The sequence below is a fragment of the Bubalus bubalis genome, chromosome 6, assembly GCF_019923935.1.
Source record: "Bubalus bubalis isolate 160015118507 breed Murrah chromosome 6, NDDB_SH_1, whole genome shotgun sequence".
Lineage (NCBI taxonomy): Eukaryota > Metazoa > Chordata > Mammalia > Artiodactyla > Bovidae > Bubalus > Bubalus bubalis.
In genome coordinates this window covers 95936990-95963224 of record NC_059162.1, presented here as the reverse complement: position 1 = coordinate 95963224, position 26235 = coordinate 95936990, and the positions used below count along the sequence as shown (strand labels likewise).

Below are 26235 nucleotides of genomic sequence, written 5' to 3'. Positions count from 1 at the left end.
CCAGCTTGTGCTTCCTTCAGCCCAGCATTTCTCATGATATACTCTGCATAGAGGTTAAATAAGCAGGGTGACAATATACAGCCTTGACATACTCTTTTTTCCTATTTGGAACCAGTCTGTTGTTCCATGTCCAGTTCTAACTGTTGCTTCCTGACCTGCATATAGGTTTCTCAAGAGGCAGGTCAGGTGGTCTGGTATTCCCATCTCTTTCGGAATTTTCCACAGTTTATTGTGATCCACACAGTCAAAGGCTTTGGCATAGTCAATAAAGCAGAAATAGATATTTTTCTGGAACTCTCTTGCTTTTTCCATGATCCAGGGGATGTTGGCAATTTGATCTCTGGTTCCTCTGCCTTTTCTAAAACTTGAATAACTTGAAATAATCATGTTTATTTAAATTCCATATAACTATTAACACTTTTTCAAAATGATTAATTAAAACTTGCAAGGCAAAGAGAAAGACAGCTTCAGAACTAAGAAATGTGGTGATTCCTTATGTACCCAAGGATTTTTTTACTTTTCATCAGAAGCAGTTTTCTCAGATATAGAAAACTAATATAAGTAGAAAACAGATTTTAAATCTCCATTTATAATTTTTAAAACTCTGCAGTATTTAAAAGTCAAATCTGATTTTAGGAATTCCATATACATAAGTATTTTTTAAATTATACTTCTAGTCTTTTTCTTCTCTTTAACACATTCATGATACTCAAATAGCACATCCACTTTAGACCTGAAATACCTAAGAATTAGATCTCCCGTGGATAGATCATAGCCAAATAATAAAAGAGAGACTGATTTTAAAAACTGAAGGAAGAAAAAACAAAGATCTAGTATTTATTCAGTATGCCAATCTCTTCTACTTAACTGGAACAAGGAAGGGGTAGGAAAAGCCTGCAGCAGAAACATCAGGAAAGCTAGAGATGAAAAGCTTAGAGATTTTACTAATTTTTAGAATATTAAAAAAGTGAGAGAGAGAGAGAAAGAATGAATTGATAGATACAAGAATAAAGAGCTTAAAAAAATAAAATCATCAATATAATGCTAGGACAGAAAGAAAAGGCATTTATTTATCTATTCTCCTGACAATTCTTAACTCTGTTTTAGACAATTTGATTGAAACTTATAAAATTTCAAAGTATTTATTGTTCAGAGAAGTTACCTACAGGATAATGATGCTTCTGTCATTTGAACAACAAAAAAACTCAATCTCACAGTTTTAAGTCGGCAATGTGCTTTCAAGAGCAGAACCAATACAATATTGTAAAGTTTAAAAATAAAATAAAATTAAAAAAAAAAAAGAGTAGTTGGCAACTTTTGATAACCTAAATGAGAAATAGCATAAAACTGGAAACCTAAAAAAAATTGCACTTGTTTCATTTCTTCAGAAAGACATGCACTTCAATGTAAAGTTTCTTTACTTTCTGGGAACATTTTTTTGCCAACTTCAAATCACCTTGAATATAAGAATTCACAAAATGATAAAGAAAAATTTCTACCTCCTTCCTCTCCCAAACGAATTTGACCCCTGGGATAATCTGGTTCACTAATTAATTACAACACCTATGTCTCAAAATGTACACTTCAGATTTTAATTAAAATATATGCAATACCTCATTATTTATTGACTTTCTTAATTGAAGAAACTCAATCAACTAAAAACCACTGATCTAGTCATAAGACAAAAGCCTCCTAGTAACAGAAAAGATATAATCAACGCAAAACAACTTAAAATTAGTCTCAACTCTGATAAAGGTAATATTTATTTTCCCCAGGACCTTATTAAATTTAACTTCTAGAAATTAATTTTAAAAAACATAAAAATTAAATGACTCCTTCCTCAGAATATAGGGGAAGTTACTTCCATGATTTTGTACCCTAGACTACATGTATTTTATATTAAACTGAAATAAAAGATCCAGTCTCTTTAGAGAAAGGAATAAAAATTATCCACCCTATTTATTAAATCACTTGACTCTCAGGACTTCCCTGGTGGTCCAGTGGCTAAGATGGCATGCTGCCAGTGCAGGGGGGCCAGGTGTGATTCTTGGTCGGGGAACTAGATCCCACATGCCACAACTAAGACTAGGCACAAAAAAATAATTTTTAAAATCATTTCATCCTTCATGCAGTTCCATAATATGAGAGATACTAGGCTTCAAATAAAGGATCCCATAATACCAATAAACCTAAACTGAGATAAGTTCTTATAGGTTTTTATAGTAAAGTTCAAGTATTTTTTACCAAGCTGGAAATACTTTACTAGCATTTCTCATAATCATTGCTATTCTTGTGGCAGTACACTCGTAATGACATTAGTAAGATGAGAAGTTAGACCATTACTATTTTGGATGATATTTCCAATTTTAATTAACCCTGTATGAGAGACAGCAAAAGAGACACAGATGTATAGAACAGTCTTTTGGACTCTGTGGGAGAGGGAGGTGGGGGATGATTTGGCAGAATGGCATTAAAACATGTATAATATCATATAAGAAATGAATCGCCAGTCCAGATTCGATGCAGGATACAGAAAGCTTGGGGCTGGTGCACTGGGATGACCCAGAGGGATGGTATGGGGAGGGAGGTGGGAGGGGGGTTCAGGATAGGGAACACGTGTACACCTGTGGCGGATGCATGTTGATGTATGGCAAAACCAATACAATATTGTAAAGTAAATAAATAAATAAAAAAAATATTAATGTATTTATGATACACATCTATAAAATTGCTTTCATCCAATATCTAGAATAGCAACATGATCAAAGAGTCTCTTTTATATATGTATAAAACATATATATGTTTATATATGTCTCATGCATCAAACCTGGACTAGCGATCTGTTTCACATATGATAACATACATGTTTCAATGCTATTCTCTCAAATCATCCCACCCTCACCTTCTCCCACAGAGTCTAAAAGACTGTTTATATATTTGAGTCTCTTTTGCTGTCTCACATATAGGGTCATCATTACCATCTTTCTAAATTCCATATATATGCGTTAGTAGTCGGACACAACTGAGCGACTGAACTGAACTGTATTGATGTTTTTCTTTCTGACTTACTTCACTCTGTATAATAGGCTCGTTTTATCCACCTCATTAGAACTGATTCAAATGCATTCTTTTTAATGGCTGAGTAATATTCCATTGTGTATATGTACCACAGCTTTCTTATCCATTTATCTGCCGATGGACATCTAGGTTGCTTCCATGTCCTGGCTATTGTAAACAGTGCTGCAATGAACACTGGGGTACATGTGTCTCAATTCTGTTTTCCTCAGTGTATATGCCCAGAAGTGGGATTGCTGGGTCATATGGAAGTTCTATTTCCAGTTTTTTAAGGAATCTCCACACTCTTCTCCATAGTGGCTATACTAGTTTGCATTCCCACCAACCATGTAAGAGGGTTCCCTTTTCTTCACACCCTCTCCAGCATTACTGTTTGTAGACTTTTTGATAGCAGCCAAGGAATTGGAATTTTAAATCTTATCTGTTTAACTGCAAACCCCAGGTCTTATTTACCATTTCATGTTGCATAAAGAGATGGACACCTCCAAATAAGGGGCTTCTTTTCATGTTATACTCCATTTATAATAATTATGAAATATTTGCTATATTTCACATGTTGAATATATCCTTGTTGTTTATTTTATACCTAATGGTTTGCAACTCCTAACCCTATATTGCCCCTCCCCACTTCCCTCTCCCACTAGTAACCACAAGTTTGTTCTCTGTATCTGTGAGTCTGCTTCTTTTCTGTTATACTCACTACTTTGATGTATTTTCTATATTCCTAAGATAAGTGATATCATACACTTTTGTCTTTCTCTGATGCATTTCACTTAGTATAATGCTCTCCAAGTCCACTCATGCATCCACGTTGCTGTAAATGGCAAAATTTCACTTTTATGGCTGAATCGTATCCCACTGTGTGGGTGTATGTGTATATGTGTATCACTTCTTCATCCATTCATCTGTGGCTTCCATATCTTGGCAATTGTAAATAATGCTTTTATGAACATTTGGGTGCATGTATCTTCAAATTAGCACTTTTGTTTCTTTCAGATTTATACCCAGGACAGAAATTGATGGGTCATGTGGTAGTTCTATTTTTAGATTTTTTTAAACCCTCCAAACTGTTTTCTATAGTGGCTGCACCAATTTACACTCCCACCAACAATGTATCCACTAGCTCTTCTTCAGAGAAAAGGTGTTTGACAAAATTCAACGCTCATTTATGATTAAAAAAAAAAAAAAAAAAAAAAAAAAAAAAAAAACCTCTCCAGAAAGTGGGCATAGATAGAACTTGCTGCCAAGTCGCTTCAGTCGTGTCCGACTCTGTGCGACCCCATGGACTGCAGCCTACCAGGCTTCTCTGTCCATGGGATTCTCTAGGCAAGAACACTGGAGTGGGTTGCCATTTCCTTCTCCAATGCATGAAAGTGGAAAGTGAAAGTGAAGTCACTCAGTCGTGTCTGACTCTTAGCAACCCCATGGACTGCAGCCCACCAGGCTCCTCCATCCATGGGATTTTCCAGGCAACAGTACTGGAGTGGGGTGCCATTGCCTTCTCCAGATAGAACTTATCTCAATGTAATAAAGGCATTATACAATAAACTCACAGAAAATATCGTTCTCAATGGTGAAAAATTCAAAGCATTTCTTCTAAGATCAGGAACAAGATAAGAATGTCTACTCTTCCCACTATTTTTCTAAGCACTGAAATCAAAACTTTAATTTAAAAACTTCCAACAAATAAAGTCCAGGACCAGATAGCTTCACAGGAGAATTCTATCAAACATTTAGAGAAGAGTTAACACCTATCCTTCTCAAATTCTTCCAAAAGATTGCAGAGGAACACTCCCAAGATCTTTCTACAAGACCACTGTCACTCTCATACCAGAACTAGACAAAGATATCACAAAAAAGAAAATTATAGGTCAATATCACTAATGAACATAGATGCAAAAATCCTCAACAAAATACCAGTAAACTCAATCCAACAATACTTTCAAAAGACCACACACCATGATCAAGTGGGATTTTTCTCAGGGATGCAAGGATTCTTCAATATATGCAAATTAATCAAGTGACACATGACATTAACAAACTGAACAATAAAAACCTGATGATAACCTCAATAAATGCAGAAAAAGCTTCTGACAAAATTCAACACCCATTTATGACAAAAACATTCCAGAAAGGGATATAGAGGAAACCTACTTCAACATAATAAAGGCAATACATATATGACAAACCCATAGCAAATATTATTTTTATTCAAATATTTTAAAAAATGATTCAAATGTTACAAAATAATGAAGCACAAGCTTATCTTTGATTGTTTCCTATCAGAACATAACTTTCTTTAAAATATATATATTTTATTGAAGTATAGTTGACTTACAATGTTACATGTGCACAGCAAGGTGATTCAGTTAAACAAAAACACAGATATTATTTTTCAAATTAGTTTCTATCATAGGTTATTACAAGATAGTGACTATGGTACCCTATGCTATATAGTAAACCTTTGTTGTTTGTTGCATATCTATTTTTAATTAGAAATCTAGCATTCTATTCAGATTAAGTTAAACAAGTGGAATCAAAATGTCATAATTTTTTGAGTTCAGCAAAAATTCATAAGTTTTCTAAAATGTATTTTATACATATATATATTTATTTATACAAAAGCTTTTCTACTACACTTGATAAAGGCTTGAGAAAGAACATCAAAAAAAAAAAAAAAAGAAGAGATGGAGAAATTGGAGAACATAAACTAAATGAGGACCACAGTGTTGTCTAACTCAATGAAACTAAGCCATGCCCATGGGGCAACCCAAGATGGGTGGGTCATGGTGGAGAGATCTGACAGAATGTGGTCCACTGGAGAAGGGAATGGCAAACCACTTCAGGATTCTTGCCTTGAGAACCCCATGAGCAGTATGAAAAGGCAAAATGATAGGATACTGAAAGAGGAACTTCCCAGATCAGTAGGTGCCCAATATGCTACTGGAGATCAGTGGAGAAATAACTCCAGAAAGAATGATGGGATGGAGCCAAAGCAAAAACAATACCCAGCTGTGGATGTGACTGGTGATAGAAGCAAGGTCTGATGCTATAAAGAGCAATATTGCATAGGAACCTGGAATGTCAGGTCCATGAATCAAGGCAAATTGGAAGTGGTCAAACAAGAGATGGCAAGAGTGAATGTCGACATTCTAGGAATCAGCGAACTAAAATGGACTGGAATGGGTGAATTTAACTCAGATGATCATTATATCTACTACTGCGGGCAGGAATCCCTCAGAAGAAATGGAGTAGCCATCATGGTCAACAAAAGAGTCCGAAATGCAGTACTTGGATGCAATCTCAAAAATGGCAGAATGATCTCTGCTCGTTTCCAAGGCAAACCATTCAATATCACAGTAATCCAAGTCTACGCCCCAACCCCTAACACTGAAGAAGCTAAAGTTGAACGGTTCTATGAAGACCTTTTAGAACTAACACCCAAAAAAGATGTCCTTTTCATTATAGGGGACTGGAATGCAAAAGTAGGAGATCAAGAAATACCTGGAGTAACAGGCAAATTTGGCCTTGGAATATGGAATGAAGTAGGGCAAAGACTAATAGAGTTTTGCCAAGAAATGGGAGTACTGAGTATGAAATATAAAAAGTGAAACAAGCTAGATAAAAGTAAAAGATCATCACATAGTCCAGATGTTTTTAAACATGACTGCTCATTAGAACATGACTGGAGAAAACAAGCACTACCTGAGCATTTGTATTTTTCAAAAAATTTCAAGATAATTCTGATATGCATCTGCATGTTAAAAAGCGATAACGGGTTTTTCTATTAAATCCTACTTACAGGGGCCTTCCCTGGTGACTCAGATGGTAAGCAATCCACCTGCAATGCAGGAGAAACCAGTTTGATTCCTGGGTTGGGAAGATCCTCTGGAGAAAGGAACAGCTACCCACTACAGTATTCTGGCCTAGAGAATTCCATGCACAGAGAAGCCTGGAAGGCTAGGACAGCGCAGTTCAGTTCAGTTGCTCAGTTATGTCCAACCCTTTGCGACCCCATGGACGGTAGCACACCAGGCTTCCCTGTCCATCACCAACTCCCAGAGCTTGCTCAAACTCATGTCCGTCAAGTCAGTGATGCCATCCAACCATCTCATTTTCCAATGTCCCTTCTCCTCATGCCACTAATCATTCCCAGAAATAGGGTCTTTTGCAATGGGTCATTTCTTCACATCAGATGCCCAAAGAATTGGAGCTTCAGCCTCAGCATCAGTCCTTCCAACAAATATTCAGGACTGATTTCCTTTAGGATTGACTGGTTTAATCTCCTTGCAGTCTTCTGAGTTCAAGAGTCTTCTCCAACACCAAAGTTCGAAATCAAAAATTCTTCAGCGCCCAGTTTTCTTTATGGTCCAACTCTCAATCCATACATGGCTACTAGAAAAACCATAGCTTTGGCTAGACAGACCAATGTTGGCAAAGTAATGTCACTGCATTTTAATATGCTATCTGGGTTGGTCATAGCTTTTCTTCCAAGGAGCAAGTGTGTTTTAATTTCATGGCTGCAATCACCATCTGCAGTGATTTTGGCTGCTGCTGCTGCTGTTGCATCGCTACAGTCGTGTCCGACTCTGTGCGACCCCATAGACAGCAGCCCACCAGGCTCCCCCATCCCTAGGATTCTCCAGGCAAGAACACTGAGTCTGTCACTGTTTCCATTGTTTTCCCATCTATTTGGCATGAAGTGATGGGAACAAATGCCCAATCTTAGCTTTTTGAATGCTGAGTTTTAAGCCAGCTTTTTCACTCTCCTTCACTTTCATCAAGAGGCTCTTTAGTTCCTCTTCCCTTTCTGCCATAAAGGTGGTGTCATCTGCATATCTGATGTTATTGATATTTCTCCCAGAAATCTTGATTCCAGCTTGTGCTTTATCCAGCCCGGCATTTTGCATGATGTATTCTGCATATAAGTTAAATGAGCAGGGTGACAATATACAGCGTTTGCCAATTTGGAACCAGTCCATTGTTCACTGTCTGATTCACTGTTGCTTCTTGACCTGCGTAAGTTTTCCCAGGAGGCTGGTAAAGAGGTCTATTCTTCCCATCTCTTGAAGAATTTTCCACAGTTTGTTGTGATCCACATAGTCAAAGGCTTTAGCATAGTCAATGAATCAGAAGTAGATGTTTTTCTGGAATTCTCTTGCTTTTTCTCTCATCCAATGGATATTGGCAATATGATCTCTGGTTCCTCCTCGTTTTCCAAATCCAGCTTGAACATCTGGAAGTTCTTGGTTCACTTACTGTTGAAGCCTAGCTTGGAGAATTTTTAGCATTATTTTGCTAGCATGTGAAACGAATGAAATTGTGGAGTAGTCTGAACATTTATTGGCACTGACTTTCTTTGGGATTGGAATAAAAACTGACTTCTTCCAGTCCTGTGATCACTAGTGAGTTTTCCAAATCTGTTGGCATATTGAGTGCAGCACTTTCACATCTTTTAGGATGTGAAAAAGCTCACCTGGAATTCCATCACCTCTATTAGCTTTGTTTGTAGTGATGCTTCCTAAGGTCCAATGACTTAGGACTCTAGGATATCTGGCTCCAGGTAAGTGATCACACCATTGTGGTTATCTGGGTCATGAAGATCTTTTTTGTATAGTTCTTTTGTGTCTTCTTGCCACCTCTTCTTAATATCTTCTGCTTCTGTTAGGTTCATACCATTTCTGTCCTTTATTGCACCCATCTTTGCATGAAATTTTCCCTTGGTATCTCTAATTTTCTTGAAGAGATCTCTAGTCTTTCCCATTCTACTGTTTAGCTCTATTTCTTTGCACTGATCACTTAGGAAGGCTTTCTTATCTCGTCTTGTTATTCTATAGAAGAGACATTACTTTGCCAACAAAGGTCTGTCTAGTCAAGGCTATGGTTTTTCCAGTAGTCAGGTATGGATGTGAGAGTTGGACTATAAAGAAAGCTGAGCATTGAAGAATTGATTCTTTTGAACTGTGGTGTTGAAGACTCTTGAGAATCCCTTGGACTGCAAGGAAATCCAACCAGTCCATCCTAAAGGAAATCAGCCCTGAATAATCATTGGAAGGACTGATGCTGAAGCTGAAACTCCAATATTTTGGCCACCTGATGCAAAGAGCTGAATTATTTGAAATGACCCTGATGCTGGGAAAGATTGAAGGTGGAAGGAGAAGGGGACAACAGAGGACGAGATGGTTGGATGGCATCATCAACTCAATGAACATGAGTTTGAGTAAACTCCAGCAGTTGGTGATGGACAGGGAGGCCTGGCGTGCTGCAGTCCACAGGGTCACAAAGAGTTGGACATGACTGAGCAACTGAACTGAACTGAACTTCATTCAGGTAGATATATCTTTCCTTTTCTCCTTCACCTTTTGCTTCTCTTTTCTCAACTATTTGTAGCCCTCCTCAAAGAAACATTTTTCCCTTTTGCATTTTTCTTGGGGATGGTTTTGATTACCACCTCCTATACAATGTTACAAACCTCTGTCCATAGCTCCTCATGCATTCTGCCTAACAGATCTAATATCTTGAATCTCTTTGTCACTTCCACTGTATAATCATAAGGGATTTGATTTGGGTCATACCTGAATTGTCTAGTGGTTTTCCCTAATTTCTTCAATTTAAGTCTGAATTTGGCAATAAGGAGTTCGTGATCTGAGCCACAGTCAGCTCCCAGTCTGGTTTTTGCTGACTGTATAGAGCTTCTCCATCTTCAGCTGCAAAGAACATAATCAATCTGATTTCAGTATTGACCATCTGGTGATGTCCACGTGTAAAGTCGTCTCTTGTGTTGTTGGAAGATGGTGTTTTCTACTACCACTGCGTTCTCTTGGCAAAACCTGTTAGCCTTTGCCCTGCTTCATTTTGTGCTCCAAGGCCCAAACTTGCTTGTTACTGCAGGTTTCTCTTGTCATCCTACTTTTGCATTCCAGTCCCCTATGATGGAAAGGACATTTTTCTTTTTGGTGTTAGTTCTAAAAGGTCTTGTAGGTCTTCATAGAACTGTTCAACTTCAGCTTTTTCAGTGGTTGGGACATAGACTTGGATTACTGTGATACTGAATGGTTTGCCTTGGAAACGAACAGAGATCATTCTGTCGTTTTTGAGACTGCATCCAAGTACTGCATTTCAGACTCTTTTGTGGACTATAAGGATTACTCCATTTCTTCTAAGGGATTCTTGCCCACAGTAGTAGATGTAATGGTCATCTGAATTAAATTCACCCATTTCTGTCCATCTTAGTTCACTGATTCCTAAAATGTCAATGTTCATTCTTGCCATCTCCTGTTTGACCACTTCCAATTTACCTTGATTCATGGACCTAACATTCCAGGTTCCTATGCAATGTTGTTCTTTACAGCATCAGACTTCCATCACCAGTCACATTCAAAACTGGGTGTTGTTTTTACTTTGGCCCAGCCTCTTCATTCTTTCCTGAACTATTTCTCCACTCTTCTCCAGTAGCATATGGCCACCTACTGACTGAGGAGTTCATCTTTCAGTGTCATATCTTTTTGCCTTTTCATACTGTTCATGGGGTTCTCAAGGCAAGAAAACTGAAGGCATTTGCCATTCTCTTCTCCAGTGGACCGCATTTTATCAGAACTCTCCATTATGACCCGACCATCTTGGGTGGCCTTACATGGCAGGGCTCATAGTTCCATTGAATTAAACGAGGCTGTGATCCATGTGATCAGTTTGGTTTGTTTTTTGTGATTGCGCTTTTCATTCTGTCTGCCCTGATGATGAATAAGGATAAGAGGCTTGTGGAAGCGTCCTGATAGGAGGGACTGGCTGTGGGGGAATCTGGGTCTGCTCAGATGGGTGGCGCCATGCTCAGTAAATCTTTAATCCAATTTTCTGTTGATTGGTGGGGCTGTGTCCCTCCCTGTAGTTTGTCCTGAGGCCAAATTATAGTAGGAGTAATAGCAGTAATGGTGACCTCCTTCAAAAGGACTTATGCCAGCATCCACCAGGGCTCCCAGGACTCTTGTATTCAGTGCCCCTGTGGCAAAGTGCCCCAATACCCAGTGGCAGGACACTGTTGACCCATGCCTCCACTGGAGACTCCTGGATATTCACAGGCAAGTCTGTCTCAATCTCTTGTGGGGTCACTGCTCCTTTCTCCTGGGTCCTGGTGTGTACAAAGTTTTGTCTGTGCCCTCCAAGAGTCTGTTTCCCCAGTCCATGGGGTCACAAAGAGTCAGACAGGACTGAGCAACTTTCACTTTCACCTTTTTGGTGATACAGAGTTCTATTATTTTTCTGTTGACCAAACATGATCAGTTCAGTTCAGTTCAGTCGCTCAGTCGTGTCCGACTCTTTGCGACCCCATGAATCGCAGCACACCAGGCCTCCCTGTCTATCACCAACTCCTGGAGTTCATCCAAACCCACATCCATTGAGTCGGTGATGCCATCCAGCCATCTCATACTCTGTCGTCCCCTTCTCCTCCTGCCCCCAATCCCTCCCAGCATCAGAGTCTTTTCCAATGAGTCAACTCTTCGCATGAGGTGGCCAAAGTACTGGAGTTTCAGCTTTAGCATCATTCCTTCCAAAGAACACCCAGGACTGATCTCCTTTAGAATGGACTGGTTGGATCTCCTTTCAGTCCATGGGACTCTTAAGAGTCTTCTCCAACACCACACTTCAAAAGCATCAATTCTTCAGTGCTCAGCTTTTTCACAGTTCAACTCTCACATCCATACATGACTATTGGAAAAACCATAACCTTGACTAGACAGACCTATGTTGGCAAAGTAATGTCTCTGCTTTTCAATATGCTATCTAGGTTGGTCATAACTTTCCTTCCAAGGAGTAAGCATCTTTCAATTTCATGGCTTCAATCACCATCTGCAGTGATTTTGGAGCCCCAAAAAATAAAGTCTGACACTGTTTCCACTGTTTTCCCATCTATTTCCCATGAAGTGATGGGACCAGATGCCATGATCTTCGTTTTCTTAATGTTGAGCTTTAGGCCAACTTTTTCACTCTCCTCTTTCACCTTCATCAAGAGGCTTTTGAGTTCCTCTTCACTTTCTGCCATAAGGGTGGTGTCATCTGCATATCTGAGGTTATTGATATTTCTCCCTGCAATCCTGTTTCCAGCCTGTGCTTCTTCCAGCCCAGCGTTTCTCATGATGTACTCTGCATAGAAGTTAAATAAGCAGGGTGACAATATACAGCCTTGACGTACTCCTTTTCCTATTTGGAACAAGTTTGTTGTTCCATGTCCAGTTCTAACTGTTGCTTCCTGACCTGCATATAGGTTTCTCAAGAGGCAGGTCAGATGGTCTGGTACTCCCATCTCTTGAAGAATTTTCCACCAAACATGATACAATGGTATTAAGTGAGTAATAGTTACAGTCACAATGTAAAAGGTGTTTACCAGTTTTCATAGTCAATAGCCAGACAAAAGATAAAAGTAATTACAAGTGCAAGCCATAATGGGAACATGATTAATTTAACAATATAAAATAATTACACACAATCTGAGGAAGTCAAGCAGAGCAATGTGGTAAATGGAAGTCCAAATATGTACATGTTTTCATCCATCCAGGCAGACTATGTCTTTTGGTTCCTGCATTTAATCCATTAACATTCAAGGTAATTATTAATCTGTATTATTCTATTACTGCTTTCTTAATTGTTTTGGGTTTATTTTCTGTAGGTCTTTTCCTTGTCTTGTGTTTCCTGCCTAGAGAAGTTCCTTTAACATCTATTATAAAGCTGGTTTAATGGTGCTGAATTCTCTTAACTTTTGCTTGTCTGGTAAGGTTTTGATTCAGTCTCCTGTGGGGACCCTGCTCCTCTCCTCTGGGTCTTGGTGCATGAAAATTTTGTTTGTGCCCTCCAAGACTTGAGTCTCTGTTTCCCTCAGTCCTCTGGAAGGCCTATAAGCAAATATTGCTGGCTGTCAAGGCCAGATTCCCTGGGGATTCCCAGTCCCTTTGCCGGATCCCCAGGCTGGGAAACCTGACGTGAGGTTCAGAACAATAGCGTGAGAAGTTCTTTGGTATTATTGTTCTCCAATTTGTAGGTCACCCACCCAGGAAGTATGGTATTCAATTTTATTGTGATTACACCCCGCCTACCATCTCACTGAGGCTTCTTCTTTGCCACTGGATGTGGGGTATCTTTTTTGGGTGGGTTCCAGTGTCCTCTTGTTGATGGTTGTTCAACAGCTAGTTGCAATTTTGGTGCTCTCATAGGTGGAGATGAGTGCATGTCCTTCTACTCTGCCATCTTGAACCAGAAGCAAATATTATTCTTAACAGTGAACATCTGAAAGCATTTCCTCTAAGATCAGGAACTAGACAAGGATACTCTCTCTTGCCACTCTTATTCAACATAATTTGGAAAGTTCTAGCCACAACAATCAGAGAAGAAAAAGAAATAAAAGGAATACAAATTGGAAAAGAAGAAGTAAAACTGTCACTGTTTGCAGAGACATATTATACATTGAATATCCTAAAGATGGCTACTAGAAAACTACTAGAGCTAATCAATGAATAAAGTTAAATTGAGACACAGAAATCTCTTGCTTTCCTATATACTAACAGTGAAAGATCAGTAAGAGAAACCAAGGAAATGATCCCATTTACCATCACAACAAAAAAAATAAAATACCTAGGAATGAACCTACCTAAGGAGGCAAAGGACTTGTACTCAGCAAACTACAAGATACTAATGAAAGAAATCAAAGTTGACACTGATAGATATACCATGTTCTTGGACTGGAAGAATCAACATTGTGAAAATGACTTTACTACCCAAAAGAAGCTATAGATTCAATGCAATCCTTATCAAATTACCAGTGGCATTATTCACAGAATTAGAACAAAAAATTTTACAATTTCTATGGAAGTAGTAAAGACCCTGAACAGCAAAGATGGTTTTGAGAAAGAAAAACACAACTGAAGGGATCAGACTCCCTGACTTCAGACTATACTACAAAGCTAAAGTCATCAAAACACTATGGTACTGGAACAAAAACAGAAATATGAATGAGTAATTTTTAAAATTAATAACATAGTCCACAGCATAGTGATTTCTTCTGCAAAGTCTGACATAGAGATTAATATCTTCAAATGAATGATTTCTATACTTCTTTAAAAAGGCAAGTAAACTATAATTGTTGGCAGATTGTTTTTCCCATTCCTTTACAACAAACCTCAGGTATTTTTCCATAACATTGTTGAAAGTTTTTATTTAGGAATTTCCAATCCTACATAAAAATGTTTATTCTTATATAAAATTCTAGGCATCTTTGCATTTGCTTGCTTTGTTTTCCTTCAATTGACATGTAAGTATATTATTTTGAAAGTTTATTTAGAGTCAAATATTCACAATCAATATTTCTCAAAAATATATGACAAATAAAAACTTCTCCCTTTACAGTTTGAAAAAAAAAAGAAAAATTTCTCTGAACCCATTAAATAAATGGGATATGTAAAAAGTAAAAATTATCATATTCCCATATGGCAAAAACCATTAATGAATTATCACAAGCTTTCATAGTTGAGATAATTTTTTATAATCAAAAAAATCAAATTCTGTTAAGAATGAAAATTTTTCTTAAATCAATACTAAAACTAACACTTGTTCCATTGGTGAAATTTAACAATTAATAAAAATATTCTGAAACTCAGAAGACTGTGCTGTTCTTAAATGACTCAAAGATAAAGCTATGATTTTGTTAAGAATATGTATCAAAGTATTGGCAACCTTCTAACTGAATGCTATAGTTCTCTAGTATCTCTCCTTGAAAATGGCCCTGAGCCAAGATACTCAAAGTGAAAGTGAAGGTCTCTCAGTCGTGTCCAACATTTTGCAACCCCGTGGACTGGACTGTACAGAATTCTCCAGGCCAGAATAACGAAGTGGGTAGTCTTTCCCTTTTCCAGGGGATCTTCCCAACCCAGGGATCGAACCCAGGTCTCCCACATCAAAGGTTGATTCTTTACCAGCTGAGCCACCAGGGAAGCCCAAGAATACTGAAACTGAAGCCAAATGCAACATTCATAGATCTCAGAAATACAGATATTATCAGAGTTCCTTAGAAGAAATAAGCATATAAACATCATGGAAACAAAAGGTGTTTTCTGTTCCAAAACTTTTGGGATTTTTCATAAAGCTCAGCACAATGATGTTACAAAAGATAAAAACATGACAAAAATAACCTGAAGTTTTAAATTTTTTTTCTTAAAAAGGATAAAATTATATCAGTCCACAGTCCCTCTTCTATAATTCCAAAATCCTTAAGTCTCTAAAAAGAGTAATTTTTGTTCACAACTTTAGTGCCAAAATTAATCTGCTAGTAAAACTTAAATTGATGTGAAGCTATTCATAACTTTAATTCAATTAGTGTGAATATGATTAATATGTTTGATTATAGGGCACTCTCCCATACTTCACTGGAAGTGTTCTGTAACAAAGAGTACATAAGAAATTCATAGGTACATAAGCCATTACATAAGACAATACTGCCTTTCCATAACAAAAAATAATCTGAATTCTGAAATATATTTGCATGCAAGGCTGCCCTATAAGAGACTGTAGACCTGGATTTCCTCTTCTTTTAAAGGTGATTTTACTAGTAAGTCTTTAGGAAAAGGCACACAAACACATACACACACACACACACACACACACACACACACACACACACATACATGTATACTTACCAACTAAGCTATCACTTCTTTGAGGGTATAAACATTCTGCACTTTCCATACACTATCTCTGTCACTTGAAAAGTAGGTGTTACTATCCCAAATTTACAAATAAGGAAACTAAAGTCAAAAAACTTAAATATTTTGCCCAACTATTAAAAAAAGATAGAAAACATTATTCTCATTTCTAAGGGTTTTTAAAATTTCAAGATTCTGTCTATAGATAATTTCAGATAATGTAAAGCTGCTTTTAAAAAAAGACCCATTTTGTTCACAGAAAAAGTGATCAAGGTTCAGGTCACTTTAACAGACTGCATAACTCTCAAATTTCTGCTCTACATGGGCCTCCAAAAAAAAAAAAAAAAACCAACAAACTTGGCAATAAAAGAAAACCAATTATTTTATCAGGTACTTAGAACAAAAGCTTTCTTAATGATAGCTAAAAAGGCAGAAGACTCTGAGAAACTGAAGCAGGTACAAACTAGCCTGAGACTAATACCTCTACCTTTAGTTAGCAATAAGTATCTTTGTAGAGTTCAGTTCAGTTCAGTGCAGTGCAGTCGTTCAGTTGTGTCCAACTCTTTGCGACCCCGTGAATCGCAGCATGCCAGGCCTCCCTGTCCATCACCAACTCCCGGAGTTCACTCAGACTCACGTCCATTGAGTCAGTGATGCCATCCAGCCATCTCATCCTCTGTCATCCCCTTCTCCTCCTGCCCCCAATCCCTCCCAGCATCAGAGTCTTTTCCAATGAGTCAACTCTTCGCATGAGGTGGCCAAAGTACTGGAGTTTCAGCTTTAGCATCATTCCTTCCAAATAAATCCCAGAGCTGATCTCCTTCAGAATGGACTGGTTGGATCTCCTTGCAGTCCAAGGGACTCTCAGGAGTCTTCTCCAACACCACAGTTCAAAAGCATCAATTCTTTGGCGCTCAGCCTTCTTCACAGTCCAACTCTCACATCCATACGTGACCACAGGAAAAACCATAGCCTTGACTAGACGAACCTTTGTTGGCAAAGTAATGTCTCTGCTTTTGAATATGCTATCTAGGTTGGTCATAACTTTCCTTCCAAGGAGTAAGCGTCTTTTAATTTCATGGCTGCAGTCACCATCTGCAGTGATTTTGGAGCCCCCGAAATAAAGTCTGACACTGTTTCCACTGTTTCCCCATCAATTTCCCATGAAGTGGTGGGACTGGATGCCATGATCTTCGTTTTCTGAATGTTGAGCTTTAAGCCAACTTTTTCACTCTCCACTTTCACTTTCATCAAGAGGCTTTTGAGTTCCTCTTCACTTTCTGCCATAAGGGTGGTGTCATCTGCATATCTGAGGTTATTGATATTTCTCCTGGCAATCTTGATTCCAGCTTGTATTTCCTCCAGTCCAGCATTTCTCGTGATGTACTCTGCATAGAACTTAAATAAGCAGGTGACAATATACAGCCTTGATGTACTCCTTTTCCTATTTGGAACCAGTCTGTTGTTCCATGTCCAGTTCTAACTGTTGCTTCCTGACCTGCATACAAATTTCTCAAGAGGCAGATCAGGTGGTCTGGTATTCCCATCTCTTTCAGGATTTTTCCCAGTTTATTGTGATCCACACTGTCAAAGGCTTTGGCATAGTCAATAAAGCAGAAATAGATGTTTTTCTGGAACTCTCTTGCTTTTTCCATGATCCAGCGGATGTTGGCAATTTGATCTCTGGTTCCTCTGCCTTTTCTAAAACCAGCTTGAACATCTGGACGTTCATGGTTCACATATTGCTGAAGCCTGGCTTGGAGAATTTTGAGCATTACTTTACTAGCGTGTGAGATGAGTGCAATTGTTCGGTAGTTTGAGCATTCTTTGGCATTGCCTTTCTTTGGGATTGGAATGAAAACTGACCTTTTCCAGTCCTGTGGCCACTGCTGAGTTTTCCCAATTTGCTGGCATAGTGAGTGCAGCACTTTCACAGCATCATCTTTCAGGATTTGAAATAGCTCAACTGGAATTCCATCACCTCCACTAGCTTTGTTCATAGTGATGCTTTCTAAGGCCCACTTGACTTCACATTCCAGGATGTCTAGCTCTAGGTCAGTGATCACACCATTGTGATTATCTAGGTTGTGAAGATCTTTTTTGTACAGTTCTTCTGTGTATTCTTGCCACCTCTTCTTAATATCTTCTGCTTCTGTTAGGTCCATACCATTTCTGTCCTTTATCGAGCCCATCTTTGCACGATATGTTCCCTTGGTATCTCTAATTTTCTTGAAGAGATCTCTAGTCTTTCCCATTCTGTTGTTTTCCTCTATTTCTTTGCATTGATCACTGAAGAAGGCTTTCTTATCTCTTCTTGCTATTCTTTGGAACTCTGCATTCAGATGCTTATATCTTTCCTTTTCTCCTTTGCTTTTTGCTTCTCTTCTTTTCACAGCTATTTATAAGGCCTCCCCAGACAGCCATTTTGCTTTTTTGCATTTCTTTTCCATGGGGATGGTCTTGATCCCTTTCTCCTGTACAATGTTATGAACCTCATTCCATAGTTCATCAGGCACTCTATCTATTAGATCTAGGCCCTTAAATCTATTTCTCACTTCCACTGCATAATCATAAGGGATTTGATTTAGGTCATACCTGAATGGTCTAGTGGTTTTCCCTACTTTCTTCAATTTAAGTCTGAATTTGGCAATAAGGAGTTCATGATCTGAGCCAAAGTCAGCTCCTGGTCTTGTTTTTGCTGACTGTATAGAGCTTCTCCATCTTTGGCTGCAAAGAATATAATCAATCTGATTTTGGTGTTATTAATAGTCAAATTTTTGGATAGGAATAAAAATTCTAAACAATGTCCTTATTTTAAAGTATAATATTTACAAGAAGAAAATTCCTTCTGGAAATCTGACCATCTTATAGAACTGGGTGTGTACTTAGTCCCTCGATCACGTTCTACTCTTTGCAGCCCCCTGGACTATAGCCAGCTAGACGGATTCTCTAGGCAAGAATAATGGAGTGCATAGCGATGGATTTTCCCAACCCAGGGACTGAATCAGTCTCCTGCATTGCAGACAGTCTTTACTGTCTGAGCCACCAAGGAAGCCCTTTATGGAGACACCCGCATGCTTTAAAAAAGTATGTATCTCTTCACTCCTTCAGGAAATTCCTCAAAATTCACCTCATACAGAGACTACTCCCACCATACACAGTTTAGCTAACAAGTCTATATTTTCCAAAACTTGATGTCTGCCTTTATTCTGATAGAAAATCAATTGTGCTAATGAAGAAAAATGAAATGTCTCATACCAATCACTGTATATTTAAAGCGTGTTTTTATTTGTAAAGTACATCAGTTCAGTTCAGATAAGTTCAGTCACTCAGTCATGTCTGACTCTTTGTGACCCCATGGACTGCAGCATGCCAGGGCTCCCTGTCCATCACCAACTCCCGGAGTTTATTCAAACTCATGTCCATTGACTCGGTGATGCCACCAACCATCTCATCCTCTATCATCTCCTTCTCCTCCTGCCTTCAATCTTTGCCAGCATCAGAGTCTTTTCAAATGAATCAGCTCTTTGCATCAGGTGGCCAAAGTATTGGAGTTTCAGCTTCAACATCAGTCCTTCCAAAGAACACCCAGGACTGATCTCCTTTAGGATGGACTGGTTGGATCTCCTTGCAGTCCAAGGGACTCTCAAGAGGCTTCTCCAACACCACAGTTCAAAAGCATCAATTCTTCAGCTCTCAGCTTTCTTTACACTCCAGCTCTCACATCCATACATGACTACTGGTGAAACCATAGCCTTGACTAGACGGACCTTTGTTGGCAAAGTAATGTCTCTGCTTTTTAATATGATGTCTAGGTTGGTCATAACATTCCTTCCAAAGAGTAAGTGTCTTTTAATTTCATGGCTTCAATAACCATCTGCAGTGATTTTGGAGCCCAAAAAAATAAAGTCTGACACTGTTTCCATTGTTTCTCCATCTATTTGCCATGAAGTGATGGGACCAGATGCCATGATCTTTTTTTTCTGAATGCTGAGCTTTAAGCTAACATTTTCACTCTCCTCTTTCACTTTCATCAAGAGGCTCTTTAGTTCTTCTTCACTTTCTGCTGTAAGAGTGGTGTCATCTGCATATCTGAGGTTATTGATATTTCTCCCGGCAATCTTATTCCAGCTTGTGCTTCTTCCAGCCCAGCGTTTCTCATGATGTATTCTGCATAGAAGTTAAATAAGCAGGGTGACAATATACAGCCTTGATGTACTCCTTTCCCAATTTGGAACAAGTTCGTTGCTCCATGTCCAGTTCTAACTGTTGCTTCTTGACCTGATATAGATTTCTCAAGAGGCAGGTCAGGTGGTCTGGGATTCCCATCTCTTTCAGAATTTTCCACAGTTTGTTGTGATCCACATAGGCAAAGGCTTTGGCATAGTCAATAAAGCAGAAATAGATGTTTTTCTGGAACTCTCTTGCTTTTTTGATGATCCAACAGATGTTAGCAAATTGATCTCTGGTCTTCCGCCTTTTCTAAAACCAGCTTGAACATCAGAAAGTTCATGGTTCACATATTGTTGAAGCCTGGCTTGGAGAATTTTGAGCATTACTTTGCTAGTGTGTGAGATGAGTGCATTTGTGCGGTAGTCTGAGCATTCTTTGGCACTGCCTTTCTTTGGGACTGGAATGAAGACTGACTTTTTCCAGTCCTGTGGCCACTGCTGAGTTTTCCAAATTTGCTGGCATAGTGAGTGCAGCACTTTCACAGCGTCGTCTTTTAGGATTTGAAATAGCCCAACTGGAATTCCATCACCTCCCCTAGCTTTGCTCATAGTGATGCTTCCTAAGGCCACTTGACTTCACATTCCAGGATATCTGGCTCTAGGTGAGTGATCATACCATCGTGATTATCTGGGTCGTGAAGATCTTTCTTGTACAGTTCTTCTGTGTCTTCTTGCCACCTCTTCTTAATATCTTCTGCTTCTGTTAGGTCCATACCATTTCTGTCCTTTATAGAGCCCATCTTTGCGTGAAATGTTCCCTTGGTACTTCTACTTGAGAGATCTCTAGTCTTTCCCATTCTATTGTTTTCCTCTATTTCTTTGCACTGATCATTGAGGAAGGCTTTCTTATCTCTCCTTGCTATTCTTTGGACTCTGCATTCAAATGGGTATATCTTTCCTTTTCTCCTTTACTTTTGGCTTCTCTTCTTTTCACAGCTATTTGTAAGGCCTCCTCAGACAGCCATGTTGCTTTTTTGCATTTCTTTTTCTTGGGGATGGTCTTGCTCCCTGTCTCCTGTACAATGTCAGGAACCTCCATCCATAGTTCATCAGGCACTCTGTCTATCAGATCTAGTCCCTTAAATCTATTTTTCACTTCCACTGTATATGTACAATACATACATATATATGTATGTATGTGTATATATATATATATATATATAACATCTGAGTTTTTTTATTCAAACTTCAACAGAATTAAGGAAATACCATTTACTGCACTCTCTCTACCAAACACAACTATACTGCAAATATCACCCTCATTTTACAGACAAGGAAACTTTAAGATCAGAAATTTTGAATCTTAGGTCCACATCTAATAAGTTACAGAAACATGATTTATACAAGGATTTGAGCCCCAGTTCTTTCCACTTCACTTTGTTAATGTATGCTTAGCTTGGAATGTTTTCTGTAGGGAAGGAATTTTCATCATAGCTATTATTTCGTCAGCATGCAATATGTTGCAATACAAACAGAAGGCCAAGTAATGAATCCAGATAATGTCAAAAATAGCCAAAAACTGTAATCGTACATTAATTATTTGCAGATTGAGCAAGTTGTTTAACTTCTCTGTGCCAAAACTTCTTCACATATTAAATAAAGATAATACTTAAGAGTGTAGTGATGATGTTGAAGTAGATTAAAACATTTAAAGCACTTAGTACAATGTCTCGCACATAAACACTGCATAAATGTCATCTACTGCTCTTGAGATGAGCAATCACCAGATATACATATTTTGTACCAGGTGTCTCCAGAGATCAATAGCTGGACACCCAATTCAAAAACAATCAATCCTACACTGGCTTGTGATCTACGACACGGTCTAGTGGGAAAAGGTAATGTGTGTCAATTAGATTCTCTCTCAGGAGTCTGACTTAAGAAACAAAGATTGAGCCAGTTATTAGTGATTTAGAAGTTAGTTTGGCTCATACCTTCATCAGTTTCCTCTTATCAGGGACATGTATGGATGTGAGAGTTGGACCATAAAGAAGGCTGAGCGCCAAAGAATTGTTGCTTTTGAACTGTGGTGTTGGACAAGACTCTTGAGAGTCCCTTGGACTGCACGGAGATCAAATCAGTTAATCCTAAAGGAAATCAACCCTGAATATTCATTGGAAGGACTGATGCTGAAGCTGAAAATCTAATCCTTTGGCCACCTGATGAGAAGAGCTAACTCAGAAAAGATGATGATGCTGGGAAAGACTGAAGGCAGGAGGAAAAGGGGATAACAGAGGACAAGATGGTTGAATGGCCCCACCGACTCAATGGACACGAATTGGAGCAAGCTTCGGGAGATGGTGAAGGATGGGGAAGCCTGGCATGTTTCAGTCGAAGGGGTCACAAAGAGTCAGACACGTCTGAGTGACTGAACAACAACAACAATGATGCTAAATATGCTCTAAATCTAGCTCTTCAGTCTTCCTTTTTATATCACTTGGCAGCATTCAAGCTGTTGAACATGCCACAAACATTCTTTTGCCTGTCCTCTTTAATCTATCTCTTTAGAATGCACTGAAATACTGGAACTGCTCAACACTTCATCCCAAGCTGTTTCTCTTTACACTCTTTACACTCCCTTTAGGCAATTTCATCTACACTCGTGGTTTCACTAATTAACTCCATGCTACCCCAGACTTTTATTGTATATTCAACTGCCTTGCCAATCTCTCCACTTATTGGATAACTCAAAGATATCTCAGATTCCATTTGTCCAAAACCAAACACATGATCTTCCCTCTCAAACCCAGCCAAGATCCCTTTCAGGACTCCCTATCTCCATAATGGCATCACCAACTATTCAGCTGCACAAACTAAAAAATTAGAAGTACACTTTGATACATCCTTCCCCCTGCATTCCCATCTTTCACTAAGTCCTATTAATTTTGCCTTTTAAGCATTTCTCAATCCCTTCCCTCCATTTTGGGATTTTTGACCAAAATTCTTATCCTAGCCTTTAAGGCCCTGCAAGATCTGCTGCAGCTTACCTCTTTTGTCTTCCTATTGCCCTAAGTGCAGCCACACTTGTCTCCTTTCAGTTCCTTAAATATAATACATCATGCTTCCTCCTACCTTAGGGTATTTGCACATGGTTTCCCTCTGCCTGAGCCACTCTTTGCCCATCTCTTCATTTATTCAATCTCCATTATATCTCAACTAAAATTTCACTTCCTCAGAGAAACTCCTTGAACATCTAGACAATATCAGGTCATTTAGTCATTAATTTAAAAAATATTTATTAATAACTACACAAGCTATGGTTCTAGGAATATGGAATTAATAAACACAAGACAGACCCTTGCCTTCATGGATCCTACATTCTAGAGGAATGAGGCAGTAAGCAATAAAAATACTAAGTAGATTAAATTATATGTGTGAAGGCAGTAAATCTATGGGAGGAAAGAAAAGAAAAAAGAATAAGGTAAGAGAATCACAAGCAGGGAGTTTTCAGTGCTTTATTTGATGCCTAGAGAATAGTTGGCACTCAAACACGTGTTGGGTGGAGTATGAAAAAGGGAATGAGCATGTTCAAGTTCAGGAAGCTTAACCTATAAAATAAGTAGAGGAATTACTTGGTGCAAGAACAGAGATGCCATGAAAGAAAGACAAACCATGCAGGTCTTAAGAGGAAATGGTCTCTTAAATCATTCTTGATGGCTTTTTACAGATTTCAGTTTCAGTCACTGTATGGTCTTAGCATAACCACAACCTCCCTCCCCTACCCCCAGAGGGCTGGATAATTCAAGTGGGTCACTCTTATAACCAAAATACCCCATCAGGACACATATACAAAATTATGGATACCACTCTATCACCCACCACCACACATTTCACCAAAGCCACTGATTTTCTATACACAGAGAGAGAGACAGACAGACACACACACACACACACACACACACACACACACACACACAGCTATCACTTTGATGCTCCAGTTCTTCAGTTCCCAATCCCTCTTAGGGACAAACCCTCTCCCACATACACAGGACTGTAAAAGCCCTTTCTCTCTTCTATGACCCTGTAAAGCTCAGGTCATTATCTCTCTAAGCCAGCCAAATTTACAAGGCAGTCCCCTCAGGAACAGAATCCTAGGTCTCCTTGCCTGTTAGTCTCCCTGCACTTTAAAGACTAGCTTCCACCCACATAAAAGTGAATGTGCATCCCTTTGTGATTCTGAATGACCTTCAAGATTACTGACCCCATACACACCCACACTTAGGCTCTAGCCTCCTTTGGTAGGGTTTTGAAGGGCTGGGTGTCCCCTCAAGCCTCTTGTCCTCTTAAGGACTCATATGAGGATCTGCATACTTTCTCTGTGACAGGGTGACCCTCAGTCACTACACTTCCCTGAAGCACAAATACTCATATATCCCTTCCATGGCATGCCTGAAACTAAAGTAACACTCCTCCTACTTAACCTGCCTCCTCAGAATCAGAGTCCCTCTCCCTTTAGAGGACCTTCCCATAGTCCACAGGATTGTGTTCAACCCCTCCTGTGACACAGCCTACACCCTACAATCAGCCCCTATCACAGGTGCCCCTCCCGAGGGGCGTCGTCTTCCCTGGGATCCCAGCCCTTTCTCAGCCAGTGTTCACTCCAAAGAGTGCACACACTCTCATACACTCCTGCGACGCCTCGACTGCGCGGCCTCTGCCCCGACACTCAGAGGGGTGTGCTCCTCCCTTGACCCTTGATCCCGAGGTTATAACCTCACCGCGCAAACACAGAGGGTGCCTCTTCAGGAGTAGCGCCAGGCCCAAGTCCCCTGTCCCCTGGGGCCCAGGACAGCGCCGTGCTGCCTCAGCGCTTCCACCTGATCGACCGCCCCCACAGACCTGCCTCAGGCGCCGTCTGGCTCCGCTCCGCCATTTTTTGTTGTCGTTCCGCCTCTGAGCCCACGCGAAAATTGCGGGGCAGTGGGGAGCGGGCGATGGGATCCGCCGGCTGACAGGAGCTCCCTCAGGAAGACGCTGCGCGACGGTTGCCAGGGCAACGGGCAGCCGGCGTGTAGACGGCCGGCGCGTGGCGCGTGGCAGGAGGGCGGGGTGGGAGCAAGCGTGCGTCCGAGGCCCCGCCCCCTCGGAACGATACCTTCCCTGGAGGGGTTTCTGCCCGGCTGGGATTCCGCGGCGCTTTTTCCTTGCAACCCGGCCACCGCGTCCTGACAACTGAGCATGCTCGGCCGCCGCTGAAATGCCGGGGACCTGGTCCGCTAGGGTCGCGCTCTCATGCCGCGCAAGCAGGTGCACGTGCTGACTGAAGAGCTGAATGGCCTGGCTTTCCTGTGGTTAGTGCTCAACTTTGAGAGTTGGGGACAGATTTCTCAATTTCCCAGCGCTTCTCCCTACCGTGTGCCTGGCCCTGATCAAGGTGCTGAATAACTTGTATCTTCAACTGGAATGCCCTGAGAATAATTATGTGCCCATCCCACCCCAAACACGTGGAGTACTAACGGGGTGGCCTCCTCGCCTCTCTACGTCAGCATTAGCCCCCAACTGTAGCAAAGGCTTCACTTTCCTCAGTTTCGCTAGTCTTATTTAGTCTTTTTTGGAGGGTAAATCGTGTCGGTCTCTTGAGATGCCATGGACGGTAGCCCGCCAGGCCCCTCTGTCCTTGGAATTTCCCAGGCAAGAATACTGGAATGAGTTGCCATTTCCTTCTCCAGGGATCTTCCTGACTCAGGAATGGAACCTGTGTCTCCTGCATTGGCAGGCAGATTCTTTACCACTGATCCACCTGGGAAGCTTAGTCTACCTCTCAGAATAACCTAGGGTGCTCTTTCCCATTTCTGCTAATCGTCACTACCTTCTAAGACCAAACTAGAACCTTATTCTTTATTGAACTGCTCTGTCCCCCCATCGGAGAAGGCAATGGCACCCCACTCTAGTACCCTTGCCTGGAAAATCCCATGGACGGAGGAGACTGGTAGGCTGCAGTCCATGGGGTCGCGAAGAGTCGGACACGACTGAGCGACTTCACTTTCACTTTTCACTTTCATGCATTGGAGAAGGAAATGGCAACCCGCTCCAGTGTTCTTGCCTGAAGAATCCCAGGGACGGGGGAGCCTGGTGGGCTGCGGTCTATGGGGTCGCACTGAGTCGGACACGACTGAAGCGACTTAGCAGTCCCCCCACAGTCACCTGTGCATTCGTGTCCGAATGTCTGAACATTTACAATGCATCATGCTTTATTTACTTCTCTTTTGGTCTCTTGACAGTGAGCTCCCTTAAGCCTAGGGTCA

General features: G+C 40.1%; 1 protein-coding gene across 1 annotated transcript in view; it reads right to left on the bottom strand.

The window, feature by feature from the left end:
* The window catches only part of AGBL4 (AGBL carboxypeptidase 4), a 1467749-nt gene extending 1442272 nt beyond the window's left edge, over positions 1-25477 (bottom strand). Inside the window, exon 1 of the mRNA XM_044945032.2 lies at positions 24830-25477. Coding sequence (XP_044800967.1) covers positions 24830-24863 — 34 coding nt within the window. The 5' untranslated portion in view covers positions 24864-25477. The remainder of the gene's footprint in view (positions 1-24829) is intronic.
* Between the last annotated feature and the right edge of the window lie 758 nt (positions 25478-26235).